Raw genomic sequence first — 18,518 nt, 5'->3', positions numbered from 1 at the left:
AATGGGTTCACTTTAAAAAAAGATGAGCTAAGATGAGCGCCATGGTGAGAGAGACCCAACTAAAACCAAAAGAAAAGACACGTTAACCATTTTAGACTGGTTCAAGCTGGGTATTTTTTTTTTCTCAGCAAGGTTAATGGAGTTAGATTGTGATTATTGTTTTTTGGTTAACGTGGTTCGACAATGACCGACAGTGGAAAAGCGGCTAATGTTTATATTTGTCCGTCAATGCAATATAACATCCGCTAGATGGCGCTGTTGTCTTGTATTCGTTTATTTCTATATTAACAGTATTTGGAAGGGGGTAAAGCGAGGTGGGATCTGTTAGTTATCTCGAGGTAGCAAGGCGGTGTTTGAGCATCTGCCTCCTCTGATAAAATGTAGGCCATTAGCCTTAAATCTTTCCAACAGCATCGCTGCCTGTCTAAATGATCGTACCATATAATCTCAGACATGTTTTAAATCAAGAGTCGTATTGAAGCTGGTGGCAGACTGTGTACATCAGAGCAGTGATACAGCATATTTACAGTGGACAGCAGCATCCACACTGGAGCAGGTAGGACGTGTCACACACACCGGATGCATGTTTCTCATGCTCGCATATCTGTGAGGTTTCATACGTGTGTTCTGTTGAAATGGCGCGCTGTGTTTCATGCTTTATGCTGGATGACTTCATAATCGCATATGGATTATGACGTCATTGTGCTTTTGGTACCCAATGTTAGCAATAGCCACATCATTTGCACATTCAAATGTATCATTGTGACATTTGTGAAGTATCACTGGAATTTCAATAATAGCTTATTCTGTAAGTCTCTGTATTGCGTATATGCGTCTATAAAGACAGCAAAATTAGCATTATGATAAATGATATTCAACCTATAATGTGGCATCCATTTACAACTGTCTCTGGACCTCCTGAATACCACCTGTCCCCATCATAAATGTGACGTTTGCATGCAAATTTGCATTAAAAATATATGTTTTTATGTATTTTTGTATTTTTTCAAATTATCTCATGTATATCCCCCTAATGTATTTCCTTTTTTGTTTGTTTTATGCCATTTATGTGGTTGTAATTACGCTTTAATAAAGTTTTTTTTTCTTCCACATTTGATATTGTTTTGTTTTTATTACCACTCCATTTCATCATATTTATGCATTTATCATTTGTTAAAGCTTAGACTTTAATCAATAATTATATTAAGAATTATTATTCATATACAGTCATCTGCCACACCCTATAAACAATAGTAGGCCTCTTTATTTTATTTTATTTTATGTTATTTGTGCTGTTACATGATCAAATGAATGCCTCATAAATACTTAAAATTAGTTTTCTCATGAATTTATTATATTACAAGGATAATCCTGTTGAAAACACAAATGGGCCTTCAAATTGTAACTGGTAATTTTCACTGCAGGAGTGAATGCTTAACAATTGCCTTTACTGAACAAAGAGTCTAAAAATAGTTCTACTGTAGTCTCCATACGGCCCTGCTTACACTGGGACAAAACTGTGGGTCTGTGGTGTGTAATTATTTTGTAGCAGGACAAAATGGCTGATAAGAGCGACCTAAAAGCCGAACTCGAGCGCAAGAAACAGCGCCTTGCTCAAATCAGAGAGGAAAAAAAGAGAAAGGAGGAAGAAAAAAAGAAGAAAGAGGTGAGATGACATTTTAATGAGACTCATTCAGAATGTGAGAACGTAACATGAATATCTGCCTATACTGTATGTGTGCATTTGCAAACGTGAGCAGTCAGAGACTCAACAGAAAGCGGAAGCTGTTCCCGAGGACTCAGATTTGGACCGCAAGCGCAGGGAGACGGAGGCCCTCCTCCAGAGCATTGGAATCTCACCCGAACCTCCATTAGGTACAGTACACAGACCACTGGACCGCACTGAAATATACATCTCACTCAACAATGCCTGGCATCAGAACGTTGCCTTTTTACCTTTGCCAAGATCAGGCTGTGTTATATTCTGGTTTCGCTCCATGGCTTTGAATGGGACTACATCCAAATCCCTTATTCTGTGGGCTTTCCACAGTCTTTTTGCCTCTTGGATTTTGCTCTTTTTACCACACTGTAGTCTACTGTACTCTAGGCTTTAACAAAGACACTTCCTAATGCAAACATGAGGAAACTAAGACCCAAAATTAAACTCACCCCTGTGTTGGTTTTGTGAGTGGTTGTAATCCCCTTCTCTGCTACTATCGCCATCTAGTGCAGAGCCTTGTACATTACAAACATGGGCTCCATACTCGCATTGCCTTTTTAAATGAAATCTAATTGTGCATTGACTTTAGTTCAGTAGCCTATACATTTTCCAACTTTTTGTCAAGGAATATTTAAGAGCATTTTTGTCTCTACACAGTGCCGACACCAATGTCTCCATCAAAGTCTATGAGCACACCCAGCGAGACGGGCAGCCAGGACTCTGTGGATGGAGCGGCAGCTGGCAGGTATTTCACCAATATAAATATATAAAGACCATTTATCTAGACATAAACATTTTTACACTATTTGAGAAACAAACTAAATTTCTCCTGTAACAATTTCGGTTTTAGTAACACTTTGTTTTTAATATTATTTAATATTAATATTATTTTTAATTATTTATATACACTACTGTTCAAAAGTTTGGGTTTGGTAAATTTTGTTATTGTTTTTGAAAGAAGTGACCAAATGCTCACCAAGGCTGCTTTTATTTAATAAAAAATACAGTAAAATCACTATTATTGTGAAATAGTATTACAATTTAAAATAACTGTTTTAATATAATTTATTCGTGTTACTCCAGTCCTCAGTGTCTCATGATTCTTTATTATGATGATTTGCTGCTCAAGAAATATTTATTGATGTGAAATTTCTTGATTTCAACTCTATAAGTTGATTCATATTTTTTCAGGATTCTTTGATGGATTTAAAGTTCAAAGGAACAGCTTTTATTAGAAATTGTACATTTATGTAACAATGTAAAGGTCTTTACTGTCATTTAAAAAATTATATATATTTAATGAGTCCTTGCTGAATAAAAATATCACGTTCTTTAAAAAATCTTACTGACCCCAAAATTTTGACTAATATATATATACACACACACACACACACACAGTATATAGTATAATTTGAATTCTATATAATTGCTTATATATTTTTTATAATAATTGTATTAGATTAGAAGACTAGAAGCGTTTTGATGTTAATAGCTTGTGTTTACGCAGTTATGATGTAACACAGGTGTGACTGATAGTCATGTTTCTCTGTCTTTTTATATGGGATCAACAGATATAGGTAAGAATCACTGTCTGTGGTTCCTGTAGTGTGTTTCTTAGTGCTCATTTCTGATTTTCCACTTCACCCGTCAGCCTGTCTCAAGGACAAGGTACAAAACCTTATATCACTGGTACTGAATGAAGAGTTTAGGAGACTGCATGATCAATTTAATGGGCATCTATCAATGATAATCAGCCAGAGAACTGCCTGTAAGAGAAATATTTGTAAGATAAGATGATCGATTTTGACCATAAAACATACAAAATAACAGCCAAGAGTGTATCAGTGTCGGTAGCAGTGAGGGTTGTTAACAGGCTCATTTTCTTCCTCTGAAATCTAGACAGATAGCTGCAGTCATGTGGAAAGGGAAAGGTTGATTGATTCTGGCCTGTAATTAAGCCTGCGTAATGCAGACGTGCAGCACATGACACATGATGTGTGCATTTGTCCCTGTCATCGCTCACTGCAGGGGGCTCGGCTAACAGTCACTGGACTGAAGTCAAATTTACAAGACTTCATTTTCAGATATACAGGACCATTGCCTCGTGATAGCATGATAGTCACATAGGTTTTTGTGAGTTGTTTTTGCTCCGAGGTCAGGACTGTGTGTTGTAACGGGGTGTCCCGCTCTAGGTCAGTTCACTCAAAGAACTATTACAATATGTGACCCTGGATCACAAAACCAGTCAGAAGTAGCACGGCCCGGGTATATTTGTGGCAATAGCCACTTAGCCAGCAATACATTGTATTGGTCAAAATGATTGATTTTTCTTTTATGCCAAAAATCATTAGGATATTAAGTAGGCTAAAGATCATGTTCCATGAAGATATTTTGTACATTTCCTACCGTAAATAAAACATTTATTTTTGTGAGTGAATGCAGCATAATCGCGTACATAAATGGAAAACTTTAAAGGCGATTTTCTCAATGTTTCAATTTTTTTGCACCCTCAGCTGTTTTTAAATTTAAATGTTTAGATTCCAGATTTTTAAATAGTTGTATCTCGGCCAATTATTGTCCTATCCTAGCAAACCACACATCAATGGAAAGCTTATTTATTCAGAAAATTAAAAAAAATTGACCCCATGTGACTGGTTTTGTGGTCTAGGGTCACATATTAGCTTCCACTCCAGCGGACTATATTTTGTTGTGTTTATTCGAAGCACGCGCTCTTTATTCCTCTGACGCTTTTAATGCTCGAGCTCTTAAGGCAGAATGGATTCTGATTGGCTGCCCGCTAGAGCTGCACGATTAATCATTAAAAGACCGTGATCTCATTCAAACACCCACGCGATCTTATTCCTAAATAACAGCGGTTCGTCTATGTCTAATAATAACCTTTGACAAACTACGATCACAGCAAACGTTGAAATCTGCTTTGGCGCCACTGCTGAGCCAGAGAGAGTCGAAGTCATAGTATGAAACAGCTTCACAAACAGTCTTTTAAACCACACAGTATCAGTAGGCTGTCACAGTACTAGGATACAAGCTTATAGTTCGGATATAAACACTACGGTAGCGTTTAAAATAGAGTAAATCACATTTTGAAAGTAACGACGCTTCAAATAAAGATTGTATCAATTGCATCGTTACACCAGTAGGTGGCGACAAGTGACTTGTATATGTATATTGTATATCGCTGAATTCGGAACCGCATACTAGTATTGACCTTATTCACCGCAGCGCCATCTTTGATTTTTAATGGGAACGAAAGCGAGGCTGTGAGGGACAGACATGCATCTCTTCAATGGGCTGTACTGTTATTTAATGTGTTTTTGGATTGTTCTGCTCATGAAACACTGGAAAAATATCTTTCCTAGAAATTTCCCGACAATATAAGCTGTGGAAAATTGTAAGTAATCTAGGAGCTTTATACAGCTTTTTACAGCTGATGCCACTGGAAACACGGCAAGTCTATCCCTCACAGCCTCACTTTCATACCTGTCATGGCACTGTTCTGAATAAGGTCTGAATAATGCTGTTTTATAAGAGAAGTCACGGACAAATGCTCAACGTGTATGATTCAGTTTACGGCACTTCTCATTCATTTCTTTGGTATCCACAAATTCAATTTCAAACAGTAAAATTCCTCCTGTAATGAAAGAAGTGAAGTCTTTATGAGTGAGTCATTGAATCATTCAAACGTCTTGAACTTTCGTTCATCTTCGGAACACAAAAGAAGATCTTTTTGATGAAATCTGAGAACTTTCTTTCCCTACATTGAAAGCTACGCAACTACCACTTTAAGACTAAATTAAATCTGCTCATCATATAAAGCAATTGAGTCTATTCAGAAAATTTGGACTTCATTTTTGGGTGAACTATCACTTTAAGTGTCTCCATCTACAACTCTTACTCTCCACTAGTGGCATTATAAGAACAAAAAGGTACACACACAATGAAAGGTATGCATCCGAACAAAACCGTAACCCAGAATCTCATGAACCCCTTTGGAGGGGTTGTGTTCACGCCGCTATTAAAGTCAGCGCACACTGCATTTCATTGGCAGTTGAAAAAAGCAGAGCAGTTTAGGTCGTTCCCCCCGGTGTGACTGTCTGATGCCTGCTGTCACCTTGAGCCTTGACTTCAACAATTCCTCTTGCATGGTTAAATTGGAGCCATTTGCAATGATGTGAATGACAATATGGTTTTTTAAATGTCATCACTGGTAAAACAGAGTGTCAATTTGACACGCTACCTCTCTGACTGTGTAAGTTTAGTGGGGGAAAAAAATTAATAGGCATGTTTGTGACTTGTACTGAAGGTTGAGGAAAAAAGTTTACAAGGTCAACACCCTTTCATTACTTGTTCATATATAGGATAAAATATTCACGCTTTGCCTACAGGTTTTGTGGGTTCTGCTTTTATAGAATAAATACAGAATATATTCTGGCCACCAACCAAAACATGTCATGTCTGAAATGTTTTGTTTATATACGTCTGTCTTAATGTACAGTATATCTCACTCTGTGAAACATATACTGTTTTTGTGTTTGTTTATCTTTCTAGTCAGCTTAATATTGAGCTTATGAACATAGCCTTTACAAAAAAGTATTGTCTGTGGCATTACTATGGCACACTAATAATATCAGATGATACTTTGAATTAGGCACTAAGCAATAGATTATATTCACACTAAGTGAAAAAAGCAGTTTTTTCTTTGCAATAAGTGTAAATAGTAGATGCTTTAATATACTTAATATTGTAGCCTAAGAAAGACTTAGTGACTGTTCTCATGTTCTCCAATAATTTAACATCATTTTAATCTTCTACCGTATCATACATGCCAGTTCTACCATCTATCCTTTGGAAAAGTGCATAAACATGAGTATCTTATATGTACATGACGCTTAAACCTCCTTAGCATTGCTTTGAACTGCATCCCTGTGTTGATTTGATTGGTCCTTTCACACTGCTCTCCTGGCTTGCATGCGGCGTGTTGTCTGATGGCGTGTGCTATGATATTTATGTTTGTGTGTATGATGGTGTTGTTTCTGCTGAGGTTAATCTTGCATGTTTTCTCCCTCCTGTCCCCTGCGTGACACCCCCTGCCGCCCCCTCCAGGACCTTGCAGTGGGACACTGACCCCTCTGTTCTTCAACTGCAGGCTGACTCTGAGCTCGGGTATCTCCTCCTCTCTGTCTCTTTCTTTCTCTTTTTTTTTTTTACGCAAATCTGCTGACATTTTTCATGTACAAACATTTTTCAACACGCAGATGTGTACATGCATTTCTTTGGACACTTACAGTATTGGCTTTTTCACATTTAGTGCAGGAAAATGTGATTGAATTGGAATTGGGTTAAGCATGCAAAATTGCTATTCAGATTTGAAAAAGGAAGTGGAATTAAAATGCAGAATGCAAAGAATATAACTTAGAATGAAAATATGTAATGCAAAGAAATATGACTACTTTATATAAATACTTTTTACAGCAAACATTGTCAATATAAAATTGGCTTGACAAAGACTTGTTTGAAAGTTTAGAGGGATGAATGGATAGATAGATAGATAGATAGATAGATAGATAGATAGATAGATAGATCCATAGCATAGAGATGGATGATGGATGGATGGATGGATAGATGCATAGATACATAGATATTGTGAAATATTATTACAATATTAAATATCACAGTTTAAAATGAATAGCAAGTTCAAAAGAACAGCATTTGTTTTGAAATAGAAATCTTTTGTAAATTATAAATGTCTTTACTGATCAATTTAATGCAATGTAATTTTTTTTAATACGTTTTATTGACCCCGAACCTTTGAACAGTAGTGTATATATTTCATCATATTCAGTAAATTAAGTTTTGCAAGTGTTAAGACATTCATTGAGTCAGCTCTATAGAATATTCGATTCTGATTGGTCAATCAGTTGCTTTGAGTATAGGAAAATATTTTTGTTTAATGACATAAAAATGTCATGCAAATCAACTCATGTTAGAATAGCTAATAGGAATCATCTTATTATAGATATAGACTGAAATAAAAATGACCTGAGAGGAAAGTATTATGTTTTATACTGTATATCGTGAGCATAAAACTTTTGAAACATGGTTAAAGGCTCAGAAGTTACCAGTTAAAAAGCAAGGAAATTATAAATATAGATATAGATATAAAGAACTGCATGTTGATTAATAATAATATATGAATTAATATTATAATATTACAGAGTTAAGGCCCATTCACACCACGAAGGATAACTACATTAGCGTCCACACCAGCGGAAAATATCGTTCCGTTTATTTTAAGCGTGCGTTACATTACATGTTTGTCTGTCGCTTTAAATGCTTGAGCTCTTTAAAGCAGGATGGATTCTGATTGGCTGTCAGTGTTTTTATTGTTCCAACGATATCGTTATAGTTGTGGCGTGGACTCTGCTATTCTTTTATATATATAGAAATATTTTTAGAACTATATCTTTATCGTAATAGTTATCATTCTTGGTGTGAACGGGCCTTTTTTAGACTGATTGTGTTCTAGTACCCTTCTGATTTCTATTTCTCATTTCTTTGTACATTGATAATCTACATTTACATATCTGTGCGTGTGTGTGGTATTTCACTGCCTTTGTACTGTAGCGTACCATTGTGTATGCAGCCTTTTCTTTGTTCCTCTTGTTCTCCGTCATTCTCTTCATTTCTCCTTCTGGCTCGCTCCCTCTATCTCATTCCGCTTTTCTTTTATGTTTGTCAGGTTCAAGTGTTTTCAGCTGGTCACTCTCCAGCTGTGTGCCCAGGGCTGTATGTGACAGTGATTGATGCACCATGCTATGTACTGAGAATGCTTTAAACATTAGTTCTAGCAGTCAACCGAGGGTCATCCAAACTTACAATCTGTTCACAGACCTGAATAATGAGCCCTACAGCATATTGGCTGTAACATTGTATTTTGTCTTTGTGATGCACTGTATGTATTTTAAACATGCATGCTAGTGTGTGTGCACACGTGTGTCAGGTTGCAGGACATTCATAGGCCGTTTTCTCTCTCCCCAGACGCCGAACGCACAGATTGGGACCTTCTAAGATAACTCAGGTGGATTTCCTGCCCAGAGAGTTGGTTTCCTACTGTAAAGAGACTCAGACACCGCTAGCGGCTCATCAATCTGAAGGTAGATCGTTACAGTAATATTCTATACGTTCTGCACTCTACAGTGTTGAGGATGCTACTTTAAAGGGGATGGTTGATTATGATTTAACTTTTTTAACTTTAGTTAGTGTGTAATGCAGCTGTTTGAGCATAAACAACATCTGCAAAGTTACAACGCTCAAAGTTCAAAGCAAAGGGAGATATTTGCTTTTAAAGAAATTGCTACAACAAACTGCTGGTTGGGACTGCACACGTTCCTCCAGGGTTAGTGACATCACCAACCCTAGAATTTACATAAACCCCGCCCCCCTGAACACGATTTATAGATTATCAAGACAGAATATGCTAATCAAACTACACATAAGCTACATAAATTAATCAACTAACCACTCAGAAATGTCCTGTTGCATTTTACATGCTGTCACTTCTTCTTGAGGCTCTCCATCATTGTCTGAATCCGATTTGAACATAAAAGGCAAAAAAAAAAATGAAATTTTCAGTGCATGTCCGTGTGAGTGCAAGCTCTTGAAGCTCCGCCCCCTGTGCCGGGAGCAGCAGCTCATTTGCATTTAAAGGAACACACACAAAACGGTGCGTTTTTGCTCGCCCTCAAACAGTGAAAATTTTTACATGCTGTATAAAAGTATAAAGCGATGTGAGCTCAAACTTTACATACACACTCTGGGGACACCAAAGACTTATTTTACATCTTGTGAAAAGGGCATTATACCACCACTTTAAAACTCTACTGTAGCTTGTGAAGCTGCTAGTCATAATCAAAAGTGGTTAAACTACATTCAAGTGGAAGTATTGGATCTACCAACAAAAATATGGATGTGTGATAATATAAGATGAGTATAGTGAGGGTCCCATTTAGGGTGACAGCATTGACAACTACATAAACATTAGTGGTCAAAAGTGATGTCTGGAGAGGATTTTTGTTTTTAATGACACTACAAGTTTGATTAAACCATCAAAATGTGAGGAAAATATTTGTAAAAATTGTAAATGTTTTAAATATGAGGGAAGAACAAAATGCTAAACTTGGTTAAGGTATTTATCTGACAAAATTATTTGGAAAACAGGCAAACTACACCTATAGGTGTTATTTTATTTTGCAAAAAAAAAGAATAATAATAATGCAAAGAAAAACAAAAAGCTCACTGGAAAAAGCATACACTGACTACACCATAACCAGTTATTAATATTTTGTTGATTCTCTCTTGTTTATGCATGTGTTCATAATTTCTTATGGCAGCCTGGGGAAATAAATAAGTCTGCACGATTTGGCTTGTTTCATTGCGTTATCACAAATAAAACAACTGACTCCAAGAACATCTACACAATATACTTACAAAAGAGTGAAGATTGTCCTAGACCGGACATCACTTTTGCCCACTACTTGTGTTGATTATTTCCAGTAACACTAATCTTTTGATTCCTTCAACTAAAACATTCATTTTTGTTTAATAATTTACAATAATTTAAAAGTGATTTGTATAATCGAGTCGAACACTTGATGATGAACGGCGGCATTTAACTAAAGATTTCACTACCAAAATATTCAGTTCTATGCATTAACTCAAATGAATTTGTGAGTAATTTTTGAATGAGTTCATTTACATGCACCTTCTGATGAACTGATTCACTGAAATGAATCTTTCTAGGAGTGCCCGTGTGATTCAGGTTCGTTCAGCTGTGAAGCTGCGTGTGTAATATAATGTGACACTTTAAAAACAGCACTTTATCACACTGCACCGCTACTTCTTTTAAAGCTATATTATTTTGGAAGGAGCTGAGCTATTGTCACACTAATGAAAAATGTAGTTAGCAGCAGCATTTCTTTTAGTTAATTATTCCCCAAAAAATAATGCTATTAATCAATTTAAGTTTTCCAGCCAACTACAGTGTGAGGTCATAACCTATGCTTAATTCAATAAAAAGTCCTGTTGTTTTATAAGCACCATTTTAGAGTTGGAACTATAATTGCTCGTTGTGTGAAGTGATATTTATGTAGCGCAAAATCAGACATTTAATCACAAATGTACATTGTACTCGCCTTGTCAGTCATTGTTAAGATCTACAATAACTTACTTATGTAGTTTTATCTGTACTCAATCAAAATAGGCAATTTGGGATTTCATGGTAAAACAGCTTAGGACAAGCTCGGAAATTGAAACGGGCTGCTCAGTGAAGAGCTTTGATTTTCATGGCTGTCAGGTGGGCTGTCATCCTGACCGTCTGGTTCCGTTGAGGAGCTCCAAACCTGCGCAGATTAAGATTCATTTGACCAGCCGCGGCCTCCATTTCCTGAGAGGGGAGCTGGGGGGACGGCTTTTTTGAAAAGAGATGCCTGCCCATCAGTGGCTCTGCTTGAAATGGCAGAACAGTAATGGCATTGAGTCAGGCTTTAAGTGGATGCAGACGGGTAATTCAAGATGGCTTCTATCATCAGAACATCACTTGGAGTTGTGCCTGCGCCTCTGCTGAGGGCTACCAGTTTACTTTCGGCTTTCTGTTGAGATTGTTGGGTCCGCTATCTGTTCATGTGCATGACATTTCAAAAGATTGGATGTTATAGATGAATCCTTTGTAGAATCTCTCTATATTTAAATAGCAATACACTTCCTTAAAGGCCTAGTTCACCAAAAAAAAAAAAAATCTATCATCATATATCATTGCATATTCACCCTCATGTTGTTCATAACGTGTATGATTGTCTGTCTTTGGAACATAAATTAGATATTTTGAACAATGTCGGTAACCAAACAGTTTTGGTGATCATTGACTTCCATTTGTATGGGGGGTGAAAAAAGAGAAAACACTGGAATATTTCTTAAAATATCCTCTTTTGACAGAATTTTTATTTTCAAATGAACTATTCCTTTAAAGTCAGGACCTAATAATAAGATTTATTTATTTTTGTGGGCAAGGAGAGTAGTTCATATTATTTCCTTGCCCTGCTAACATATTTACCACATAAATAATGCTTTTATTTTTTGCATATTTTTTTTGCTTATATATATATATATATATATATATATATATATATTATTGTTATTATTTTGTATAATTTTATTTAAAGGTTTTTTTTTTAAAGAAAATGTATTTTTCCGATTTTGCATTTGCAGTAGTAACTTAAAAATATTGAAATTCTGAAAGTATTTAAATTATATATATAATTTTATCATTGATATTTGATTTAAGTTTCTTTTTGTTGCAAAAAAGATAAAAGACCATAGATATATTATTTAGAACAGCAATATTCAAAACAACACTGAAAATGATGCTTAAGCTCGCATGGCACAAAAGCATAATAACAAAAAGCAGAACTTTAAATGGTTAAATAATAACCTCATGTAGCACAAGACCGTATTAATAAAACTCCTCGAGTTGATTGATTTATGCAATGTGAAAGTGCTTAATCAAAGCCACTTTTGCTTGTTTGTAAAAGAATAATGTCAGGATATTTCTCCTTATTAATTGAAGTGTGGTTCCTACCACAAAGACTTCTTGGCTTCTACAGTCGCTAACTCGACACAGCACTCGGCGCTGAGCGCCCTCTTCCACAAGTGTACTCTAATGTACTCCATTGGCTTCAATCATATATCTGAAACCAATCATATTTAAAGCATCATATTTCAATTACATTTTCTAAATTTATAGCCTTGTTAAAATGAAGCTCACATAGAGCTCGGCTAATTTGATTGCATCCCCCAGACTCGGGAGCCAGGCCTGGTATAAAATGCAGATGGTTTGAAAAGCACCCTAAACATCTCCATATGGACGGAACCCCCTAACAAGCGGCTTTTGGTGCATTTGCATAACATCGCTGGTAGTCGTGATGTGAAGCACATCTTTTGCTATTTGGTTTCCTCTTTTCTGCAAGCGGTGCACAAAAAAAAACGAGTATTTTGTGACACACGGGCTTCTCTCATTCCCCTCAAACTCATCTTCTTTTTTTTTCCATCTGCATTTCGCACCAGAATCCCTCCATCCTCTCACGGCTCCTTGATCCCTACGTTGGCAACAGCTGCTTGCCATGTGATTGGAGACTTCCTGTCATTATAACTGATGTGTTTTTATTCTTTCCACTTCCTTGAAGCCTGATCAGAATTAAAATTGCTGGTGGAATTTCCTGTCAAGGCAGGTCATTTATTCAGCAAGTGCAACCGCTGACAAGCCTTTGATTGGCCGTTGCCCTTAGCGCTCGCGCTCTGTACAGTTTATTTGTTTTTTCCTCTCGGCCTACAGATGCAGGCTGGGCTCACAGCTGTCTGTAGGTACAGGTTGTGTGTGCAGGGGAGACCCTGGCCCCGTGAGACCTCTCACATGAGAGAGAGAGAGAGAGAGGAAGGTTTAATAGGTCTTTCCACCACCTGCTACAGCTTGCATTCTGTGTTTGTTCAGGCCGGTGTCGAGGTTTGTCCATTGATTGGTGAAACTAAGCAGATGCCTTTTTTCCTTTTCTTTCTTTTTTCCTCTCTCTTAGTTGGGGGGATCCAAGAACTTCAGGTGTTAACCCCCCACCCTCGAGACTGCACTATAACACTGTCAGGAAGGCTCAGTGCCTGCGGAGACCCTTGTACCAGCAGCAGCCAGCATGTAGTTTAAGCTCAAATTAACCAGAGCAGTTTAATTATGCCCTCGACTTACTATAGTAAAAGATGCGCATGGTTAAATGTCTCCTAAAGGCATTATTTCGCTATTTCTATCGTATATAGCAGTTGTCGGTTTCATTTTATGTGTGATACTTTAAAACTTAATATTGAGAAAGTATTGCTTTACTGCTACTTCATTTGTTAGGCCGAGTGTCCACCTAGCTGTGGGCGCTTGAGAACGTTTTGCCAGCGTTGTGGTTTTTTTCAGTTGAGACACTTTGCTTGCTATGATAGGGAATATCCGCGAAAATGTTACTTGTAGTATCTCATTTCACACATATTTTGTTGATTCTATATTAAAATGTCAATTCAATGTAATGTATTTTCTCTGGCTCTTGATTTAAATGATTTTATTCCATTATTATGCTAGTTGTCGTCATCTGTTGACGTTGTACAAGCAGAATGTGGCAATTGGTCAGTGTGGTATTAGTCCCGCCCCTCCTCCACTGTGATTGGACGGTTGGGTGAAAAGTGACAGTGATGAGCGCTGCGTTTTACCCAAAGTTGAACATTCTTAAACTCTCGGCGACCTGTAAAAAACGCAGAAGTCACTCATGCTAACCAAATCTGCATTATTTTGATCAAAAATTCTCTATTTTAATATATTTTAAAACATGTAATTTATTCTTGTGATGTGAAAGCTGAATTTTCAGCATCATTACTATGATCAGAAATCATAATATTTAAACATTTCTTATTATTATCAATGTGTGCCGCTTAATAATTTTGTGATGAATGTGATACTTTAAGATTCTTCAATGTATAGAAAGTTCACAAGAGCTGCGTTTATTTAAAGTTACACTAACTTTTGGCCCTCTAGCTGTTAAAAACAAAACTGCATGCATTTTGCAGAAGAACATTGTTTTGGTTGTGCCTCGGCACTGTGCGGATGAATATGATTTTCCTCCTGCTCATTAAAAATTCACTACCAGACTTAAGATATATAACCAGTTTAGATGGAAAGGATCTTAAGCTGACTAGCTGAAGACATTACTGTAGCTTTACGCAATAAAATCCAGCACACACAGTGCTACAACAACTATAATGAAATGACCTTTTACAATAGATGATGCTTTACAATGAACTCTGTTAGAGAGCTATATATGGCAATTTATCCGTTCAGTAAAATACCTTACTCACCTGTTAAGTAATAAAAACGCTTCGCTTTTACAACATTTTTAAGTCCCTCAGTTCTCGCCATCTCTGAAAAATCAAGTCAATGTTGATTCTCCTTTTATTACGAGCTCTGTCGTGTTAGTGTTAGTTGTTAATGTATTGTAAATTTTGTTAATTTTGAACAAAACAAATTTACATGGTGTACCTTTTAAAATAATCATCTTTAACATTATAAATGTCTTTACTCTCACTTTTGATCAATTTAATGTATCCTTGTTGAATAAAAGTATTAGTTTCTTTAGAAAATAAAACTGACCCCAATTTTTTTAACAGTATGTTCTTTCAATGTTGTTTTGAGTGCCGTTGACTTTCATTGTATGGACAAAAACCTGACCCTTTATAAATGTAACAGTGCAGTCATCACCCTTTTATACAAACCAAAACAGCAAGTTTTAGGATTTTCAGAACATCAAAAACAAGACGTAAAATGAATGAGAAATACTTAGGATTCTAGACTGTCTAGGTCACTACTCAGTCAAATTTATGACACTAATCATGCAAATTCCTTTGCACAAAAGGTCAGAAAATCTTGCTTTCTTTGAAGTTTTTTTTGTTTTGTTCAGAAATATTTGATGTTTTTGTCTCAACGCACTCAGTCGACGAGTCCTTGATGGATCCAAAAAGTGCTTGGCATGTGTTTTGTGTTCATCAGCTGGTTGTGATGTTTTATTGACCCCAGTTTAGCCCGCGATGCAGGCTTAGCTCATGTGTTTCCAGCAGTATCTGATCCCTTGATAGATACAACTTCATAAAGATTTTCGCTGGTGGTCTGGGAAAACCTGATTGAAATGAATGTCAGACCTGTTAGCCAATGGTTCATTCGTGGTATAAAAACCTTCCAGATCTCACCATCAGAGGCAAAAGGCCTTAAAATGACACGATTGTGAAGCAACAGCACTGGATGTGTGCAGAATGTAGTCATGACTCAGCAGAACTGGTCACTCAGGGGTCGTGACCCATCTGAACTTTTGACCCCTCTGAGAAGCCTATTCTCTCATGCTTTAGTTTGTCTCACATCAATCTAAATGTGTGTGACTCTGTTTAGGAAAATTTAATTTAATGAACTGTCCGCTTCCGTCTCGGCTTTGCTCTAATGAATATGGGTAGTGTGATATGCGTCCAGGTTCTAGACTGTTGATTGGTCAGAGATCTGTCTTTCCTAAGTGTACATTGTTCTTCACTCAATCGAATTACTTGCCAATCACTGAACGCCATATTCAAGGCTCCAGTGGGCTCTCGGCGACATAATTTGTATGAAAGAACAGGCTTGTGATTCTTTAAGGGTTGATGGGAGTGGATAGCATTGCAAAGGCATGGCTCATCCACTGGACAGTGCGTTAAGGGGTTCTGGGAAAGTTGGCTATCCAGTTATATATACTTTCCTCCGGTTCTTTCTCATTGTTGGTGCAACGTTTCACACTGCATATTTGGAGAAAATGACCCCTGAAAATTTGGCATCCTTAAGTGGAGCAAAGGTAGTGATTCAATGTTAATCTGTTAAAACATTTATAAAAGAATGCATCTTTTGAGTCACTCTGTTCTGAGTGGAAACAGTTTTTCATCCAAAAGGATAGTTCACTTAGATAGATCATTTACTTATTCTCGTGTCATTTTAAATCTTTATGACTTTCTTTCTCTGCGACTCCAGACTGCCACAGAATAAACAACGAAACAGAAAAAAATTTAAGAAAAACTTTCAACAGTAAATTCTCAAAACAACAAACACTAAGTGAGCCGTGATTATGAATAGGTTCTTTTTAATGAGTCAAAAAGTCAAAATGATTCATGAAACCGCCTCACTTTTGCTTGGAACTTATGAGTGTGAATCAGTGAATCAGTGAGCCAGTGAATCGTTTAAAGGGATAGTTCACCCAAAAAATTTAGTGGTTCCAAACCTGTATGAGTTTCTTTCTTCTGTTGAACACAAAACATTCACATAGTTTTATTTTAATAAATAATAGTATAATAATAATGATGGTATTTAAAAACATTCACATATAAAAAAATAAAAAAATAATTGGTTTCTAAACATTTAATTTTGGGATTTTTTTGGGATTGATTTTTGTATGATGCCAGTTTTGGGTCAAATATTCTTATAATCAAGGGTCTTCTGATATCTTCAACCCCTTTTCTTGGTGCAAGTGGTCCGATCAATAAAATGTGGTCCAAATCAGCAGAGCTCGGATCTGCAAGTAAGCCGTAAGACGTAAAAAGCCTTCGCAGGCTCTACCGCTAATTACCATCGACCGATAAGATTTGTTACTGTTAAAAAAAGTCCAAGTATTTCAGCTGTGCAAAGGCCCTTATGCCAGATAACGAGGCCTAAGGTTGGTTCAAAACTATAGAACTTTGTTGCAACCATTATGACACAGAATTTTGTAATTTTTGTTCTGCACTCGGTCCTGGAAACAATCTCAAGGAAGTTGAACAGTTCAGAAGGTCATGGAAAATGATGTGGTTCTTTGTTTCTCACAATCTCACTCTTTCTCTATTTAACGTGCACACGCGTACATTTGTGTGTGTGTGTGTGTGTGTGTGTATTAGGCTTCTTTTGCTGGAATTTTTCAGGGCCATTAGCTCTGGGGGTCTCCAGTGGGAAGTGGTGATTCACTTTTTTACAGTCACTTATTTGGTAAACTTGTGGTGGTCCTGTAATGGTTCCTAATTGCAGGCAAACTGAGTTCTAACTAACTGCTAATCTGAAAGACATTACAGAGACTTTGCAGAGACCACCGTAACCAAGCTGTTGAAAACAACCGAGTGAATGTCAATTGATCCCAGCCGAGCATATTGACTCAATTAATTAATTGTGTTATCGGGTCAATGTTTGACCACTGAACGTCTCAAGAAGTTGAAATAATCATAGTGTTTAATGACAATGTTTATTAACAGTCAGGCTAATTGAGATTATAATGATTTTTTTCAGGTCATTCAGAGTCATATTCACCTTGAATGATGCTTTAAAGCGGGTCTTAACCACTTACGAATATTTTGTGTTCTCTTTAATATCACTGTTTTGGCTGGTTGAGAGTGTGTTGCAGTCGGCGTCTTATGCATGGCAGTTTTCAGAGGACCTCGTGATAGTTGCAGTCAAGGCTTTTGCCCACAGCCTTGCCATTCGGCACCAGCTCCCCCTCAATCGCTGATGTCTGGGTTGAGCCGGGCGAATGGGTCACATATGGGAGCGCTTCATGCCGGCGTGTTGTTTTAGCTCTTTTATACAAGAGAAAAGCTGAGGGTGTCAGTGTTCACAAAACTAAAGGTTAGCCAAGAATTCGCTTTCATACAACAGTGGTTGCAATTTTCCCTCCATCTCCGTCATGTCGCATTTAGATACTGTTACATTTACTCTCTTTTGATCTGCAATGTCAAAATTAATTGGTGGCATTAGAGGGGATGTCTGTCTTTTCTCCCTTTGCTGAAATGCTTTGACTTTGAATTCATCGCCATCATCTGACTCTGGTTTCAAGCCCAAAAAGGCCTGAATCCCAAATGGTTTGGATCGAGGCGGGATGCCAGTCAAAAAAAAAACAAAAAAAAAAACCTGATATCAGACAATACAATGTCTTTCACAGTAGGTGGACTATGCCAATCTGGACCCAGATGATTACAATTTTCCTCTCTTACCGCCACATAATAAGATACATGAAACCCACCTCAGCCAGAAATACGGCCCGTGTCCACGGAGCAACTATAATAATATTTGCCGTCTGATGTGTGTTGAACATCAGATGGGATACTGTTTCATTCCTTTGAACGGTTAAACTTTTCCCATGTAGCACACAAAATTTGAAAGTCCAATATTCCC

The 18,518-nt window shown here is 37.0% G+C and overlaps 1 protein-coding gene across 3 annotated transcripts in view; it reads left to right on the top strand.

Moving 5' to 3' along the window:
• Nucleotides 1–290: 290 nt before the first annotated feature.
• dync1i1a (dynein cytoplasmic 1 intermediate chain 1a) overlaps nt 291–18,518 on the top strand; it is a 68,295-nt gene continuing 50,067 nt past the window's right edge. Inside the window, exons 1-6 of one of the 3 annotated variants that reach the window (XM_084423775.1) lie at nt 307–556; nt 1,550–1,666; nt 1,761–1,875; nt 2,378–2,465; nt 6,845–6,904; nt 8,780–8,895. In XM_084423775.1, coding sequence (XP_084279901.1) covers nt 1,559–1,666; nt 1,761–1,875; nt 2,378–2,465; nt 6,845–6,904; nt 8,780–8,895 — 487 coding nt within the window. In that variant the 5' untranslated portion in view covers nt 307–556; nt 1,550–1,558. Of the gene's footprint in view, nt 557–1,549; nt 1,667–1,760; nt 1,876–2,377; nt 2,466–6,844; nt 6,905–8,779; nt 8,896–18,518 lie in introns of all 3 variants that reach the window. The other 2 variants (XM_084423776.1, XM_084423777.1) reach the window with 2 other exon arrangements.

The sequence above is a fragment of the Rutilus rutilus genome (genome assembly GCF_951802725.1).
Source record: "Rutilus rutilus genome assembly, chromosome: 11".
Classification (NCBI taxonomy): domain Eukaryota; kingdom Metazoa; phylum Chordata; class Actinopteri; order Cypriniformes; family Leuciscidae; genus Rutilus; species Rutilus rutilus.
The sequence above is the reverse complement of the archived record's forward strand: the minus strand, read 5'-3'. Positions and strand labels throughout refer to the sequence as shown.